At 43.6% G+C, this 19,021-nt stretch overlaps 1 protein-coding gene across 3 annotated transcripts in view; it reads right to left on the bottom strand.

Moving 5' to 3' along the window:
* The window catches only part of NRK (Nik related kinase), a 107,272-nt gene that overhangs the window by 38,480 nt on the left and 49,771 nt on the right, over positions 1 to 19,021 (bottom strand). For 2 of the 3 annotated variants that reach the window (XR_012675580.1, XM_075162332.1), the window contains exons 8-15: positions 17,079 to 17,133; positions 14,802 to 14,880; positions 13,927 to 14,102; positions 12,081 to 12,153; positions 11,464 to 11,659; positions 10,438 to 10,602; positions 9,514 to 9,675; positions 5,845 to 5,997 (exon numbers count right to left, since the gene is read on the bottom strand). Coding sequence is in view for 2 of the 3 variants with exons in the window: in XM_075162332.1 (XP_075018433.1) it covers positions 5,845 to 5,997; positions 9,514 to 9,675; positions 10,438 to 10,602; positions 11,464 to 11,659; positions 12,081 to 12,153; positions 13,927 to 14,102; positions 14,802 to 14,880; positions 17,079 to 17,133 (1,059 nt within the window). In the remaining variant the exon portion in view is untranslated. The remainder of the gene's footprint in view (positions 1 to 5,844; positions 5,998 to 9,513; positions 9,676 to 10,437; positions 10,603 to 11,463; positions 11,660 to 12,080; positions 12,154 to 13,926; positions 14,103 to 14,801; positions 14,881 to 17,078; positions 17,134 to 19,021) is intronic. The other variant, XM_075162333.1, reaches the window with a different exon arrangement.

Genomic DNA, 19,021 nt, shown 5'->3' on the forward strand with positions numbered 1-19,021 from the left:
GCAATGCACAGCGCACTGCTTAACTGGATGATGCAAAAATCACTGTTGAGTAAGAATATTTCATTCAAACCTGACCAATGCTTCCATTTCAGAATTTAGGTAGTATAATCACTGGGGAAACCCACCTCCCCTAAGTTAGATGTTGAATTCCAAACTAGTCTTAGCAAGCCCACCATCAACCTAGAGTCAATGGAGACAAACTGCCAGCTGGAAGCGCTTTCAACTCTCCAATGGTTATGAGGGTGCCCTGGCCCTCCTCTGTAACAGATTTTTCAATTACTTGAAAAAGAATCAAACTTGAGAATGCAGTAAGAAAGAAAGAAGAAACTATGCTCAGACTACACCTCATGGGTAGTCATGCCCAGGTGCTCCCATTGCCACTGTTTAAAAAATATCTTCAAAGGTATCAAATTAGAGCATTAGGATAGCAAGTGCCCTAATCACCGGGTGGGGTGGGGCGGGCAGAGGAAGCAATCAAATCACTTCCTTACAAAGTTTTCATTCCAAGGGAACGACAAGTAAGTAGTGTAAAACAGGAAAGGGAAGGAGAAAAGAGAAAAGAGAAAAGAGAAGTCCCTTAAATTCTACACACCGGCGTCTTCCAAAGGGGAAGAAAGGCAGAGAGCTAAAAATGTCAGCTGAAGGTACTGATCCTCTCTGAAATGAGAAATCCTCTTGGACACAAGACTGAGACAGAACACACGGAAACACTGTGTGAGCGGGGCCCGTCTTGAGGGATTGCTATGCTAGAACCAATCTGATGTTACAGAAATAGAAAAAAAATTAGAGAAATGCCTGAAGCTATACCACTTTGTGCTTCATCTTGTCAGAGCTCCCACGCAAAGCAAGACCGGGGCTCACCGGAGACACCCACAGCCGGCAGGAACGCCACGGGCTGACGTCCTTCCCACGTCGGGAGGGAGCCCGTGCCCCGGCACGCTAACACACCTCTGCTGGGAGGCACCTCTTTCTCAAACGCACGGCAAGACCAGCATCCCCACCACTTGCAGGCCTAAGACAATTTTGGCAATTTTTGTCCGAGTCAAAGTTCAAACTCTTGCGTCCCAACTGAGTTACTGCCACTCAGATCAGAGGCAGCTGCAGTTCAGTTTCCCCAAAGAATGACTCAGACGAATATTTTATTGATTTATCAGCCCAAGTCTATAAAATTCTCCAGTTCCCCAGTCTTAAAAAGTAAAACACAGTAACTGAGAACTGTGCACAGCTTTTCAATAATATAATATGATTATGAACTCCCTATAACTCTACAAGACTAATTATTTCATGGGAACAATGTTCAAAATCACTTAAATATTGACAGGTAGTAATTCTAAAACTAGTTAAAGATGCCAAACATCCATTCAAACGTCCCATCACAACCTCCCAGACCAGCATGGCAAAGTCAACTGTCAAAAAACAGTCCTGAGAAGTTCACCTAGTTAAATATTCAGGTGCTTTTTCTGCCTTTTTGGGACAGTATGTTCTGTTGACTCCCTTTACAGAAAATAGCTTTTTCAGCAGTTATAACATCTCATAATCCATGTCCTTTCATTTTGTCAAAATTACTTTTTTGTCCAACATGATTGTCACTAATAGTAGTTTTTAGTTAACCAGAATTATTATTTCAACAGCAAAGTGTTCCCCTGAAATGATTCATCGTGGGTACAGGAATAGGTTTTATAGCAAGTGTATTATTATCAGAATATAGGAAGATTTTTTTTTCCCTTGCCACTTTTTCAACAAGATACTTACATTTCTTCCTAAATTCCAGCTTTTGAGTCCTGCAGACTACCAGAACACTATTTGTGCTTAAATGCACGGATGAGCTTTGCCGAATCATGATATCAGTGACTGGGTGAATCCAAACTCTGCAGAATCCACATACCTTCTTTGGGCAGAGAGAGACCAGTACACCGGTTCCATGTAAAGCCAAGAAGTGACACCTACTTTTAGTATGATTTCTGTAGAACCTACAAGACCTTGCAATTCCACAGCAAGCCAAAAATGTCTCAGATAACCCCCAAAATCATAGTGCTTGATATCCCCCTTAAGTTTTACAGATAAAATAATTTGTATGGGGGAAAAAAAATTCTAAAAAAACACCTAACAATGATTCTAAACTACTCAGACTTGACCCTTAAATTGTTTTTATTATAAGTAATACTGAAAGAACAGCAGCTCCTCTCGTGCACAGAAAGCACTGGTAGACAAAGTGTTACCTACTATGTGTCTTCAAACCATAAAAGCACACCTAAGAGCTAAGGAAACAGACCCTTTGCTTCCTGAAATTGTAACATAATGTGATATAGTACAAAAGAGTGATTATAGTACTAGAAGAGTTAGTTTAAAAAGACTTAGGAGCAAGAAGTGTTAAAAAGACAGGCTGCATTGCTTTTTGGAGGGTGCCTAAGTTACTAATTTGAACTGAATCTACGTACAGGGGGTTGATAAACGCAACTGTAGTAGGATTTTCTTAAACTTCTGAGCAGATCTGCTCTGGGATACCGGTCAATCCATGACCTAATGCACAGCTAGTTCTTCTAATATTGTTAGCTTTCTTGTTCTGATTCAGCCACATTACTCCAGACAATAGAGGAGATCTAGCTAGCAAATCCTACAGGAAAACCACAGAGTCAATTAAAAAATTGAGTTCATTTCAGATGTGAGCTAAATTCCTCCACTAGTCAGGCAGCAGGAGACGCTGGGTAGAGAGACAGACTCAGTGACTTTGTTCAAGAAGTCTCTGTGAAATTCTGCAGGTAGCCCAGAACAGCTCATCCAACACCACCACAACCAGAGAGCCAGATCTGCTACCGCGCTGCAGCAGACACAAAACCGGTACAAACCAGGTGGAAATGGTACACCCTGATCTGGTAATATCTCACCTTTCCCTTACCAGACAGATAGGATACAAGACACTGATCTCTGCACCTCAGGGGCTGTGTTAAGATTTCCAGTGAAATAATTTTGAGAGGTATTTGGGCAACCAGGATGTGCCACAAAATCTCACAGAATATGATCGTTTAAGAAGTCATTTTTGTCTGAGCAGAGCAGTGATGACAGATGATCCTGCTCTGATAAACCCGGCTGGAAGTTCTTCAGCAGAGACATCTGTGATGAATTCAGCTTGCATTTTAACTCCACAGTTCATTTTCATTTTAAATCAACAAGGCACCCACGTATCAAACTTCACAAGTATATTGCTGTGAGTCTTTTAATCTGCAGGTGACTACTGGCCCATCGCTCATATTGCCTTAACACTTCATACAGTTAAGGCAGGCAGCATATCCAAACATGCTATTAGCGTCATCAGCCGCTGCCAACCAGCAAAAGGAAACACAACCCTTCAGAGGATTTATAAATTACCCATTGAAGTTCCTCTGGTCTCCATGCTAACACAGCAGGTAATAGTACAGACTGGCTTCTCCCTGTCCACACAGCCTCCATCAGCTGGAGCACCCACTTGTGAGTGGGTAACAGGGCAGCTACCAGCAGGGAGTGAAATCACACAGTAACAACTGTGTATCACTTGCTGCTATTATCCTTAAGTAACACCATCACTTTAAACAGCATAAAATTTTTATAGTGTAGTGTTCATCAAGGAATGTGAAAGAGGTTGGTAAATACTGCTGATTTCTTACACCTGGGGCTGTAGATGACGAGATGCTATCTGGAGGGACCTGGACAAGCTTGAGAAGTGGGCCCATGTGAACCTCATAAGGTTGACCAAGGCCAAGTGCAGGGTCCTGCACCTGCCTCGCGGCAACCCCCAGTATCAACACAGGCTGGGGGATGAAGGGATTGAGAGCAGCCCTGCCAAGAAGGACTTGGGGGTCCTGGTGGATGAAAAGCTGGACATGAGCCAGCAATGTGCGTTCACAGCCCAGAACCGTATCCTGGGCTGCATCCAAAGCAGCGTGGCCAGCAGGTCGAGGGAGGTGATTCTGCCCCTCTACTCTGCTCTGGTGAGACCCCCCCTGCAGTGCTGCCTCCAGCTCTGGAGCCCTCAGCACAAGAAAGACACGGACCTGTTGGAGCGGGTCCAGAGGAGGGCCATGAAAATGATCGGGGGAATGGAACACCTCTCCTATGAAGAAACGCTGAGAGAGTTGGGGTTGTTCAGCCTGGAGAAGAGAAGGCTTCGGGGAGACCTTATTGAGGCCTTTCAGTACTTAAAGGGTGCTTATAAGAAAGAGGGGGACAAACTTTCTAATAGGGCCTGTTGCAATAGGACAAGGGATTTAAACTAAAAGAGGGTAGATTCAGACTAGATATAAGGAAGAATAGGTTGCCCAGCGAGGTGGTAGATGCCCCATCCCTGGAAACATTCAAGGTCAGGTTGGACGGGGCTCTGAGCAACCTGATCTAGTTGAAGATGTCCCTGCTCATTGCAAATGGATTGGACTAGATGACCTTCAAAGGTCCCTTCCAACCCAAACCATTCTGTGACTCTATGATCTTCCATGCAGGATGTTCACCAGAAGTTCATGCCAAGCAAGATTTCGGTGGCCAGCAACGAGCTTAAGAAAAGCTTGCGGATAATACAACCTAACCTCATAGTAATAACCCATAATCGCAGGTACCCTCAAAGTACACAGGCCCACACTGCTGCTAGGGCTCAGCATGACATGCTCTGAAAGCAGCTGAGCTGAAACTAATAACCCATCCTCCCCTGCAGTCTGATCTTCCCCCTTTGGCTCCAAGATCCAGCGCACACAGAAAAGAGGCCACAAGATGCCACAGCAGCACACAAACACCGCCTAAGCCTGATCCAAATGCCGCTCTGCTCTGGGTACCACTAGCTAAATCCCACAGAAGCAACTGGAGAGATGGATCAGAAGCTACGTCCATCCATCCAGGAGTCCAGCACAAACTGAGAGCTGCCAAGAATAAAACAAGCGCTGTGATTGTATATCCTCACTGAGGGGATGAACGAATGCACAAATGAAGTGCTGTGGGGAACTGTAAAGGCAGTAAGGTTATTCCTGCCACTGCATGTTTTCAAAGCAAGTGGAGGTTTCCAGCTTAAATGAGCTGTGCTCACACTTTATTCCATTTCTACTTGCTGTCTATCTTGTTTTTCTTTTGCTTACACATGCTTACAGTCCCTTCACAAGAGACTGGAGAAAAAAGTAACTGCGGTCTAAGCTACTTATTTCATACACTGTGAAAGAGTAGGACGTTGAAAGGAAGCCGAATTTTTGGGCACACTGTCAGAACCCTGAATCACCTCTCCCAGAACTGGTAGAAATAGCAGGAACTAAAATGTTTTGAGAGAAGGATTCCAATGCAGAACTTGAGTGCTTTCACTGTTTAGGTACCACTTCTACCTCTAATACTGAAATTTTTCAAGTCACAGTACCTTCTGGGCTCTATCCACAGGCAAAATCTGACTCAGCATTGGTGCTTATTGCATCTCCATATACTTCTAGCTTATTTCATAAGATCACTAACAATCTTGCTTGTTTATATGGTCTTCAGGGATAAAAATTCTGGCTTTGGACTTGTTTTGTAAAGTGCGACATATATTTATGGCGCCATACAAATAATACATCATCCAGGGACTGCAACAGCGCAGTCATTCAGGCTTTCTGTGAAACATCTAAGAGTAATATCATGGAATCAAGTATATAAAAATAACTGTTATCTAACCCTGATCTGCAGAGCCTAAGTATAATTCCACGTAGGACTTTGCAGCATGTGGTGGCACTAAAAACCTCTGAGCCGGTTTGCACAGGCTTCAGTCATTTGTGCCAGAAGCGAAGAGAATCAGGTTTCCGATGCTCTGTTCTGCTTAGAAGCACCCATGCTTTCTCCTCCCCGTCTGGGGCAGCAGTACCGTACCTGTACTAACATGGCTCTCTGTGGTGCGGGGGTGCAAGGGCTGGAACTGCTGCCAGATCCCATCCTGGTGTGTGGCGTGGCTTCGTGCCCCAGCACCGCTGGCCACTGGAGGGAAGGCTGGATGCTGTCACTTTTCTTTTTTCGGTCCTCAGCCTGAGAAGGAGAAAAGCAGCAGCATGTTGGACACTGAGCCTCAGGCTTTGCAGCCTGGATGCTCTCCAACAGCAGCACAGTGCGCATCAACTCTGATGGACCTCCCCGTCGGGGAGAGGTCAGCCCTGGCACAATATGAACCATTATTGCCTCTCCATTTGCAACCCTTCCTTTTCCATCAAGTTTCCAAACTGCAGCTAGGAAAAGGGCCTGAGTTGCCATCTGCTGTATTCTAGGCCATCCCATTTGCTGCAGGCTGGGATTTTAGCTGGGAGGAATCATCTGTCTGTATTTACTTATCTTTGACAACATGCAGCCTGTTTTGCTGTGCATTTATTACACCCTTCTACAACATTGACATTACTGCGTGTTGCTTTCTACTTTAAAACACTTTTAACACTCTATCTTTTGGTATGTTACTTGCACTATGGAAAAGACTGAGGAACGTGATCTAGAAGGAATAAAGGTCCCTTTATTTCCTGAGGATATTGCTCATTACAAAAATCTTTATCCTATGGTTTTCACCCCACTACTCTTTCCAGTTTCATTCAACATGACTAATTCCCATTCTCTAGTGCAAATCTTGAGCATATCCTCCGATTCAGCAGCCTAGAAACAGCTCTACACAGTAAACCAGAAATTAATGCTATAAAAACACACAGCTATCTGTGTCTGGGTGGGCATTCTTAATGGTATCTCTCACTATATCTGGATGTTTGTGCCTACACCAGGAAGGTAAGCATATTCTTAACACAGCCCAGCAAACTGCTGAGGAGATGGAAAATGATTCCACCTAGTCTCACAGATCTCGATTGGGGGGAAAAAAAGAACACCAAGAAAACCCAAAAGAAACCCTTATTAGAACAAGCAACCACAGCCAAATACCATGAAATTCTAGCCCCCGTGAACTCAATCGTTACACTACTCTTGAGGCCAGAGTTTCATTACTTGCAACTCCTAATAATGAAAGGTAAATTTTACCATAAGCAAGAAAATGTAAAAGCTAGATACAATAATTTACCTGCCACCTCTGTGCCCAAAGGGTGCTTGCATGCAATATATTATGACTCAGATGCAAACTCATGCAGCTGACACTTTGGGCTCCCAGAACTGATGCCAGCCCCTATCCAGGCACTGAACTACTGCAGCGTCAAGTCTAGGAGTCCTTGTCTCTCAGCTCCTTAGCTCCGGTGCCGGTGGGACCACGTACAGCATAGAGTGAGCTCACATCTGCGCAGACCAGGGGAAACCCACCCTGACCTGCCTGCGACAGGATGAGTGCAATGGCAAAGACAAGGAACTCCCAAAAGAAAGGCTTCTGTGGCCCCAAACGTTAAACTTGGGGCTTTGGAGGGCTTTAAGGTTTTTTGTTTCTTTGTTTGTTTTTAATGCCTCAATGCAACAGTAATTCTGCAGTTTTTGTATATCAATAATTGGTCCTGCAAATGTCACTGAGCCCTAAAAAGTATGCAAACAAACTCGCTCTTGAGTAGGCTACCTCTCTCCCTGTGTAGCTGTCTCCCAAGAGAAACTAGCATCTCTTTCACTAATAAACTGGGAAAGATCAACATCAACAAGAACAAATTCACTGAGTTATCACTGTTAAAAACAGTCAAAACTTTAAAGCACTTTTAAATTGTTGTGAACAATTATGACTGCTGACATAATTACAAAGTCTCAAACTTCAACCAAAAAATGCAACCCTGCACCACCAATTATGATTTTAGTGGAAGGAACTGCCACTTCCAAGAAGTTCTGAGATTAAATAAGTAATACTGTAAAATAATTTGTCCTTAAAACTAGAGTATATTATGGTAGCCATAACGACAAAAGCCTCGTGCTGTGAACCTAAAAGGCAGGCAGCACTTTGTCTGCAACTAGTGATATTTTATTTCCCCACTAAATTAAAAGTTAACAGTGACTGTACACTAAATTCTATAATACATTTCATTCTGCTACAAAGGGGTCATTTACAAAACACATGCCAAAACCAGAGATGAGTATTTAAGCTGACATTTTGCAGTTCTTTTGACTTCTAACTACAATGAAGTAGAAAAGAAAGTTAAATTAACTCAACTGAGTTGCATTTTCTCCCCACCCACCGAAAGCCTAGCAAAGGCAAAGCATTTCTATTGACTTTAATGTTGTGTATTTAGCAAAAGCAGCTTACTTCTCTGTCCACACCCAATTTACTCCCCAGCTGGAATAAGACCCAGCCCTCCACCATCAAACAAATACTGATTTCAAGAGGAGCTCATTCCAATTTCATTAATGATTTGTTTGATCAGTCAAGGCAATAAAGCCTTTGGAGCTAGGGCATTTAGTTTTTTGACAGTTAAGTTGTACTTCAAACAGAATTGTCCTTTTGTTTTCACAAACTGCTACTCTATCAAGGAGTTTAATATCTTTTGTTTTCCTGATTTCATATTGCTGCTTAGCTGTTTGCTGACTCTACTCAGTTATTAAAATTCATCATTTCAACAATCCTAGCAGTTTCATTTAACTGTTTATCAACATCAAAAATTTCAGCTAAGGGAACCAGTTGCAGCATGGGTGCACACATGCGCACACACAAAGAGGGGACAAACAGGGCACTTGCTTAAAGACTGCAGCAAGATGTTAAGAAGCAGCGCTCTGCATCCCTTCTACATACATGTGCATGAGCTCTCCTCATGCCTTTGCTTGGGTATTTTGGGAAGATGCTTTGCCATGAATGCAGAGACCATCACATCCACTGTTCTACTTAGACACAGCCACCCGAGGAGGCACCTGTGAGCTGCTGAGATTTTTGACATCGACCCAGACTTTAGTAACACAACAAATCACACCGGCTGTAGAACTGGGCTCACAAGTTGGGATTATAGCAAAAAGAAAAACAAGTGTGCTAGGAATGATGAGATAGCATACGTGAAATGGACCCGTAGCTTTTCACAATATGATAACAGTAAGCAGAACAAGTTGGTGGGCAGAAATACTTTCAGAGCTAGCAAAAGAGTGAAATGGCTTACAACTCTTAATCAAGGACTATATGTGGCTACCCCTGATCCATCAAACCTCATCTACCTAAAATCCTGGGAGACAAAGAACAAGAAAAGGCATCACAGCCTGACATTGGGGCAGGCTTGAGATCTCTGCTTGGGAGGCATGATGCCATTCTGTGTCTGGGTCAATTTTGTGAACCCTAAAATCGGGCAAAGACATCTGTTCAACCTCAAACATTAATTCATTCCTCTTTGGAAGACAAGGGAATGACACCTGGTTGACCAGAAGGACCTTTTTTCCCCATTCACCAGTCAAACCCTTCTCTGAACTCGAGTAGAAGCGATACACCAACATTTCCTTTCCCTTATCCTCTACATTAATGGAAACCAAAGGCTTTACTGTAGCGTAAGTGCGTAGTAAGACACAGGTCAAGCTCCAGATTTAGGTTTGAAGATCAGTCTGTTCTCTGCTTCAGCGTTACCACAGCATCATAAACTGCAAAGCACCGAAACGCTACATTGGCCGAGACGGTACCTCTTTGCTTGTGCTGCTTGATGGAGGATGCACTGCTGAACTGGAACTCTTGGAAGGCTCCTTCTTCTTCTGCTTGTGATCATGCTGGAGAGACAGCAGCTGTGTCTGATCTTTGGGGAGAGTTCGATGCACCTTCCTGTTGTGCTGCACATCTTCCACCTTCTGAAAGCAAAGAGTGATGAACCTCAGAGAGAAGAATGCCTTGGCGGACAACCAAGTTGACCACTGGAAATACTGGCTTTTCAAAGAACAAAGTGAGCACGATCCCAGCAGGGCTGACAGAACAGTCACAACCCCGAGCAATAGGAAGCATAAAGTGACCCCAAACACCCTGTGTTTGGCTTTTGAGACAGCACGTCAGAAACCGGTATTTTTTCTTTTTACTTTTCCTAAAACCAGAGGGCTTTAATCAAACACTCCATGCTTCTGTTTGATTACAAATCAGTTCGCTGCTGAAACATTAGAAAAACATTATGGCCAAGGTGCCAGACATGACAATGAGACTTCAGCATTAAAATTAACCTCTGCTCCATTTTTATTTGTGAAAAAGAAATGGTTCTGGTTACAACCTGAACAGAAACTGGAGACTGGAGATTTAAGCTTAGGTTGAGCTGATGCTGGAAGCTTTCAGGGTAAAGATATTTTAAATCAGATTGAAGTGACTGAAGACCACTTCAGCACGGAGAAATGGCAGGGACAGAAGTGGGAGGCAGTGCCATTGCTGTAGATAAGGAGGATGACTCAGTAACACGTAAGTTAACTTACGTTAATGTTAATCTGAGAACAAGAGGCAGTAAATGCATTAAAAAAGTCCCTCTCTGGTCTGTGACTCAGAGGATGGGAACACCCGCAGGGAACTGAGAAAGACATCAGCTACAGGAACAGGGAGCTGTGAATTGCTGTCAGTAAACACTCTGTTCATACCTGCTTCTTTTCTGATTTCCTCTGTCCATCTACTATGAACCGTTCATCTTCCACAGCCCTTTTGTCTTCTTTACACCTCTCCTCTTTCCTCTGAAGGGCCTTAGCCTCTGGCCACCTCTGCTCACACTCCTGCTGCCTTCGTAGCTCCTGCTCTCGCCTCTGATGCTGGAAGAGAGCCAGGGAATAACATTGCTTATTTTACTTTACTTTTGTACCCACCAATTACTTATGCCAGTGTTCGTTAATCACAAGGCCCATCTCCTGCTACGCAGACACTAACGGGATACCCGATACACTGCGCAGCAGAAGCCGACAGCCACAAGCTGCCACCACAATGACTGCCAAACTTGAAGTGAAACCTTTGCCCTTTTGGCAGCCCAGGGCAGATTTGCCATTCATTTAAGCAGGCATGCGAGATCTCTGTGATGGCTGGCAGCTAATCTAATGACTAATATCTTCCCGTCATTTTGAGAAGGAAGGGTTTTTCCAGAGTCCCCCCGTTTTGCTGGAGCAGCACCACTATGCTTCACAAATGCCAGCTCCGGAGTGTTTGCACAATGCTTGAATTTCATCAGATACTCATGAGAAGAGACACGTTGGTGATTTAGCAATGCCTCCGACACCATAGCGTGTCAGACAGCTGAAAAGGCAGCAGCTATCTTGTAACATCTTAAACAGAAGCAGGGCCAGGACTCTGCATCAGACAGACAGACTCCAAATTGGGCAACGCACATGAGAAAGAAATCGGGATCTCTCATCCCATCTGCCCGGGCTTCCACCACCAAACTCAAGCAAAATGCCCTTTCTCTTCCGCTCCCAAAGGGCAGGTTGTCAGCAGGAAAAGGACAGAGCCTGTTTAAAATCATTTACAATCATTGTGTTCAAAAGTTCTCCCAAGGCTAAAGACTACAGTCCAGGTTATGCCGACAATTTAACACAGCCTTCTTGCCTTTCAAAGCCTACTCTCTACAGGCACATCTTTTATTTGTGATGAGACATGGAACAACAACAGAAGCCAGTCCCTACATCCTCCAGCCTCCTCCTCTGCTCCTTCTGCTGCTCGATCCTTTTCTGCCGCTCTGTCAGCAGCTGCTTCTTGTATTTCTCCTGGTCCTTCAGCTGCTGCTGCTGGCGATGAGGGTCCGAACGGTTTTTGTTCTCCTGCTGCAGCCTCAGAAATTCACGGCGCAGAGTTGACTCTCCCGGGAGATTAACTATGGAGCTGAAACAAAGGGGAGGTTTCTACATGACTAAACATAACATTAAAGAGAGAATACAAGGTGCGTTGGGAATTGCTTGTTGTCCTGTGTTAGCAAATTAAGATGTTCCAATAAATCTCCAGCATGTTGACTATGCATCCGCACTTTCTGTGCTACAAAACAGCCTGAAGCCGATTATCGGGTCCTTCATTTGAGAGTTTCCTCCCTACTGCAGGGGAACTAAGCAGCAGCTTATTACAGACATCTTACACTCAGCAGTTACATTTGATAGCTACAAAACAGTTAAAATAGTAAATACCAGAGGGGATACAGGAGAGATAAGGGATTCAGAGCAAGTTAAGAAAGCCATTCTGGCTGAGGAGGGCTGCCTTCAATAAGAACAGCTCGGGCAGTCAAATTTTCTATTCCAGTAACAAAATTAACCTTGGTTCTCCTTCATCTTCATTCAGATCATCATCTTCCTCCTCACTTCCACTGTAATCATAGTCCGTTTCTTCTAAAAAAGAGAACAATAAACAAACCCCAGTGGAGGATGCTGTTATTTAAGATACGATCTTGAACTTTGTTTCTGAGCACTCAGCCTGAACTACATGTAGCTCAGCAGGAATTCAAAAGCCACAGGTTGCACTGGGAGGCCGAGGGGAGGTAAGGTATCCACATACATAATTCAAAATCTAGTTCAGATAATGTTTCAGGACAGCCCCTTTACACACTCCCACCTTTTCCCTTGACTGACTGTATTGGTTTTGCAAAACTAACCTATTTCCATGATCTGAAATAAATTAGGCCAAACCCACAGAGAAATCCAACCCCCGTAACACCACCAGCAGAGGGGTTCTTCAGAAAGAAATTGAGATAGGACATAAAAGACTTGTTCTGCCCTTCTCTGCTGTTGTATACCTGTTGTATGGCTAAGCTGAGGCCTTCAGTAAATCCAGGTTTCCTTTTGTATTAAAATGAATAATTAAAAAAAGAAACAGGGATAATAAATAAATGCTAGTTTTAGCACAGCAGTTCGAAGAAGCTGACCCACACTTTTGAAGTTCTCTTTAAGACTAACATGAAGGCACCTTTTAAGGGAGAATTTCAGGTCCTACTCTGCACTGCTGGCGATATGGCATGCTAAAGTGGGACTTAATCTTTTCTGAAGTCACTATTTTGAAGTGTATAGTCTGGCAATTTCACACTGTTCTCCCTTTCAGGGGAGCTTTGATTAAAAATAGCACTTTTCAGGTCAAAATATAACCATCTATCAAGAAGCGATTGTTATCATTGCATTTCCCCCCGCCCCAAGGGCATTTGTGAGAAACTCTAACTCGCTATCTTTCCATTCGAATGTGTCTTGAGATTCATAGCTGAAAGAGGTGGCAGAATTTTCAACTACTATTGGAGTCAGTAAATCTACATTGCAACAGCAATTTCATTTTAGGCACAAATATTCCTGTTGTCAAATCAATACTTGGAGTTTATAAGTCACTTTCTGACTGTATAGTGCTTTCCGAGTTTGCCTTCATAGTCACTGATTTTCACAGTGCACCTGCCAGTATAAAATACACAGAAGAAGAAGACGGGAGAGGGGGCAGGGAGAAAAACAGGCTACGGCTCTCCCCCCACTTTGCACAGCCCTCAGTCTGCTGCGCACGGGCATTTACACAAGAATCATCCCTGCTCCAGCATTGCTTCTTCCAGGTTTCGCTCTAAAGAGTAAGGCTAGCATTTGGAACAAACTCGGATTTTCTTCAGCCACCCTGTGAAGTAGATGATTCATTATACCCATTTGTGTTTTGCTGGAGCCTGGAGGCCTTCTCGAGGTCTCTTTTGTGCACTCCACTGCAAAATGCTTAAAGAGCACTTCTGCCTCCAAAGAACTCATAAGCTAAAATGATACGGAGATGCAATAGGTAAATTAAATGGATCAGGGACAGACAGATGAACTAAGAGACTAGGAAACGCTCGTTGAGTACTACTTAGATACTCAAGAAAGCAGGGACCTAGACTTTACTTGGACTCCTCACTCACGTTAGCATTAGGGTTCCTCTCAGTGAATCAGGGTCAGTCAGGTTCCAAAGATTTTTGCACTTAAACACCATTAAGGACCTGGGCTTTGGCAAAGAGAGCTTCAAAATGGCCCCACCGCTACCAAGGACAACACTTTCTCACAGTTTTCCTGGTTCTAGTATTTCAGTTGCATCTGCCTTGTACTCTGCTGCCAAGCTTGGAAGAGGACCTACTCTTTGCGGTGTCTTTTATTTTGTTTTTGCCACAATACCTTTTTCTCCTTTTTTCTTCCTGGTCCTGTCCAGGTGGTCTTTCAGCATGATGCGCACTTGCCGTTCATTCTGCATGTCTCGGATGAAGGAATGCTTAAGCAAGGTTTCGGTGGATGGACGATGCAAATAATTTTTTACAAGGCAGCTTTCAACAAAGTTTAGGAATTTCTTTGACCTGAAAAAGATAGAAAAGTGGAGGAAAACAATAATCCTTCTCAACTTGTGCGCCAAGCACTACCCCTGGTGATGGAAAGCACTAACTTTGCAAGGTTTCCTTTTGCCCTGGAAGTGCGTGAGACAATTTGCCTTTTGCCACCAGTGTGTCTCCTGAGACCAGCACAGCGCTGAGGGCGAATGATGGGGAACTCCACCTCAACCACCCTCTCAGTGGAGTTACCCTGAATTTACATCCAGATCAACAAAACCACAATCTGGCCAAGGCAACTCTTTCAAAAATGCCCTTACCCTTTTGATATGGTGAAGATTTTCTTCATACACTTCATTTAAAAGACCAACTAATTCTCTGTAGGCCACCGTGACTGCCATTAGCCCCACAACGTCCATGTAGTCTTCTGACAAAGCATGGCCCCAAGCAGCCCACCTAAGCCTCGCCTACGCTGCAGTTTCAGCCACCCATGCCAAACTTTAGCAACTGCAATGACTGCCGCAGTTTAGGCAGAGTTCAAAAGAAAGGTGTTGCTTCCCAAAGGTAAACTACATCTGCACCCGTGGCTTAACCCAGCACTAGGAACAGCCTAGGAAAGACCTCATAGATCACTGTAGGATTTAACAAGATCATTGTCTCCAGACAAGACAGCTCAAAATCCTCCTAAGCCCCATGCAGCAAAAATACAGTTTTTACACATCTCTTTACCATTTTCTGGATTTCAACTTTGGGGGCGGGTTCCGTGGGATGAGGAAGAGCGCTCTCATGGGGTGCATGTCACACAGGGCTGCAAAGGAAACCACAAGCTATTGAAGGGTGCATGTCCCCCCCCGTGTCCCTCCCACAGCCTGACCACGCTGACCCAGCCAGGCCAGGAGCCTGGTTCTCCCGAGAGGAGCAGTCCTCCACAAACACTCCCACTTCCAACAGCACAGCATCCGCCGCAGAACCACACCATTAGTCAACGAAATTCACACTACGGCCAAGAAATAAAGTCTCTGAGCACAGAGAAATCTTTCACGGCCATATGCTGTTATTGCCAGTTAAAAGAGACTTGAAAGAAAGGCTGCATGGCAGGAACAAGTACAACTTTCTTAGTATTTTTTATATATAAGGCTTCAGAAGGACATAAAAAAAGCTCACCTTTCTAATACACCAAAGGGTGTTTTCACATAAATAGAAGCTAAAGTTGGGATTGAAATACTTATCTAGTTTATTATGTCTGGCTTATGGTTCAGATAAATGATAAGCTAAATTTTAACCAAATTCCTGGCTACATCATTCATGGCATAAGAGAAAATGCAGGATGAAGAAAACCTGATGCGAAGCGGAGAGCTCATAAACCGCGTCACTGGCGCAGACTGTAATGACTAAGCACACATTTCATCTATTCTGTGTTTCGGGAGTGTGAGCACCATTATTAGACAATCTGCAACAGAATCTACTCAGGCATTCAGAGGCTGGTTTCTCTCCAGCCCAATGTACTTCTCTTTAGTGTTACTGTTGTGGAAATTTGAAGCTACAAAGAACTCTGCAGAAAGTAAATACTGTCACATCTCATCTATCCCAGGCATTTTTTATGGAATTATGAGTGTGCTCCATCTGTCACGGAGAAATATCAAGGGTCAGAGGTCTTCCTTCACAAAACAGAGCTACTGAATGACAACTGATAGGAACTATATAGAGGCTGATTTCTTATGATATACAGGTGTTCAGCAGTGATTCTCTTAACAGGAATGGACTTACTGCATTACAGAACTAGTAAAAGTGAGAAGACTGTGGTCTGATAAGGCCTTTACTGCCTTCTATTAATTTCTCTGCCTGCATCCACCTGTGTCATTTCTCACATCTGGGTTCTGGCTTTTTCCTTTGTATTTTCAATAGCATGTGATGTATCACATGGGGATGGGGGATGGGGGCAGAAGAAGTCTGGTTTCTAGCTGTGAGTCCCAATCACTGTTGCACTACAGTAAACAAAACACAATGCAACAGAATATAATCCATAGCATTTCCCTGCCAAAACTAGTGAAAACATCAAACACAAGTGGCATGAGGAACTAGCATGCAAAGCTACAAAGTCTCTCTCAAGGAAAACTCCCCGCGGACCCATGTCTCAGGACTAAGCTTCAGCTAGGCTGAAGCACAGTGCCTGAAAGTGCTCCCGAACTCCAGCTGGCTCCTGAGCGTTGCTAAAAACCAAGTCTGACGGGAGAACGGCCAAGTGTGTTTTTTAAAAACACAGCCTACGTGCTCTCAAGCTTAGGCCAGAGTATAATTTATTTCACCTCCTGTGCTCTCAGAGTGACCGGATACCCCATCACATCACATCTGCTTTGCGGGCGCTAGGACAAAGCAACCGGTCCTCCACGGAAACAAAAATGCACGAGGTCTTTGCATCCACGCTGCAGCCCCCGATCCCTGCCCGATGCTGCGAGAGGCTAAGCCGAGGAGCGAGGGGGGCAGCTGGCAGGCGAGGGCAGGCTGTAAAACTATGGTTGAGAATGTGGTCGTGGACCGAAGCCATTATGTGAGCAAATACAGTATTCATCCCAAAACCTGTGAGAATCAAGTCAGTCCCAGAGTAAAAACATAACCTTTAGGCCTAGCTTCTCCCACTGCCATATTTTCTTTTTAGTGACCTAAACCCAAAGCCACTCTTGTCAATTTTTCCTGCTAACGTGTCAATCACTTCTGCTTAGCTGTACCCACAGGCAGTGATCAACAAAGTGATGCTAACAAAAGCTCTAAGAAAAACTGTTTTGTTTCCCTAGGAAATGAAGGCAAGGTATCAAAATATAGACTTAAAGGGTCTAAAAGGAAGAGGAAAGCAAAAGATCCCAAATGAGAAAAAGTCATAGATTATTTTTAAACATACAGCCAGAACCAGCATTTTGTACATCTGTGCATTAGCCAAGCATGAGTTATTTTAACACAGAACATGTTCACACAGCGCAGACACCCCCACCTTTATACCAAATCACTTACGAGGAGCTCCTTCGGCCATTTCAATAGCAGTGATTCCCAGAGACCATAGGTCACTCTGCAGGAAAAGAAACATTGCACATTGCAACTTGCAGCATTCAAGCTTTTTTTTTTTTGTTTTCTTTTGGGTTTTTGGTTTTGGGGTTTTTTTGTTTGTTTTTACAGTTTCACCAGATTTCTCCTGGATCAGGTCGTTTTAGTTGGAGTGACATACATTCTGCTCCCTCCCATTCCCTACTGAGCTTTTAGGAAATGTGCTAATAGCCAGAAGCTTCCCATTTCCCATGCAGCTCTGAACAGCTGATTCATCATTTAAGCAGCCAGCCCCAAAACGCAGACCTTCTGCTTTCAAAAAACAAGAGCCAGAATATAGCAGGCACCAGTTAAATATATGTCTTAAATGTTTTAACCTGTTTTCATAAGGCAGTGAGAGACAGCAGTGTCTCACCCCCCTGCTCCTGGCCAAAAACATTCTTGGTCTTAATGCTTATTTCAGAGCAGTTATTGCTGAGTTTCTACACTGATGGAACAGAAATTATAGTCAGGCCTTGGGGTCTGACTTCTTCTGTCTCCAGAGTCTCCAGTCATATGTTTTTGGGCACATGAAAGGAGAGCACATCATGCAGTCAGATTTACGCCGCAGTATATGTTCAGCTCAGTTAACTTTGAATGGAGTTTCCTTTATCAGCTTATCTGGATGCAAAGAGCCAGGTTTTGATCATGGAAGGTAAATTGGAAACACTACCAGTGACTGCAAAAACTTCACAGGTTTCCACTTCATTAATCATGTGCATTATTTTACTATTTTTTGTGTCTAAGTGTAGCCAAATGACAGGCACGTGACCAAACCAACTTGCAGGGCTTCTCTAAAACTATCTGTTAAAAAGGGAGCGACAGAAGACAAACCTTCAAAGATTAGAAGCAATATACCATTAAGGAATAGCAGCTCATACCCAGCCTGGCACTCTAACTAAATTTGACTTTATCAACAGACCCTTTTCAGTCTAGCTGCTCTGAACTGCTTTACACAAGCTGAAAACCAGTTTGCATCATAGTTTGTGGAGGGATTTGACAACAAAACTGGTGGGAATTTAATAGATTCACAATCCTGACTTGTTTTTAAGTAAATGATTGAAAATTAGAAGTGTCTTCTAGGGGTAGTACCCCAGGTTTTGGGGACAATGGGAGAAACAACCAGAGTACCAAGAATTTTGGTTTGGAGCTTCAAAGCATGAGAGGCAGACGGGTGGAAAGGAGGATGACAGCAGTGTTTGTAAAGGTCAGTGTGTGTATATACATATTTACGCCTATATATTTTTACTCGTTTGTTATAATCCTTTTTTTTTTTTTAATCAGAGCTGGAACAGTTACAGAGTGGCTTCCTGCTCCTTTCCTCACCATATCAGCTATAAATCTCTGTAGAAAAGACCGGCCCCATGCCACCTTCTGAGTCACAGCACTGTCTGCACAAGTGCTTCCAAAACCCTCCACCGATCAGTTTTAAACTACCATCTGCAGAATCTATTCGGAAGCAAACATAAATGCATGCAGATGAACTGTGACTATTACCGAAGGCAAAGAAACCTCAGGAATTAGGGGTGCATGTTCCTAATGCTTATATCTTCTGAAAAGTACACATTCTGAAAAGGCAATCGACCGGGGACAGGGAACGAAGACAAAAGATTAATTTCTTGAGGTTTCAGTAGAAGATTTACATGGTATGAAAAATAAAATAAAATCCAAGAACATTCTTTGGTCATGACTGACAATCACACAACGTGACCTCACTCTGCCAGTGCAGCACAGAAAGTCACAAAAAGGGAGAATCACAGCCTCTGAATCACTAGAAAATAGAAGCAATAAGAAGTTCTTCTAATAAATATTTCTGAAGCCACAATTAGAATGAGAGGTGCAAAGTGGCAACCAAGAGAGCACCTGAACCAAGA

The sequence above is a fragment of the Calonectris borealis genome, chromosome 13 (genome assembly GCF_964195595.1).
Source record: "Calonectris borealis chromosome 13, bCalBor7.hap1.2, whole genome shotgun sequence".
In the NCBI taxonomy this organism is placed as follows: Eukaryota; Metazoa; Chordata; class Aves; order Procellariiformes; family Procellariidae; genus Calonectris; species Calonectris borealis.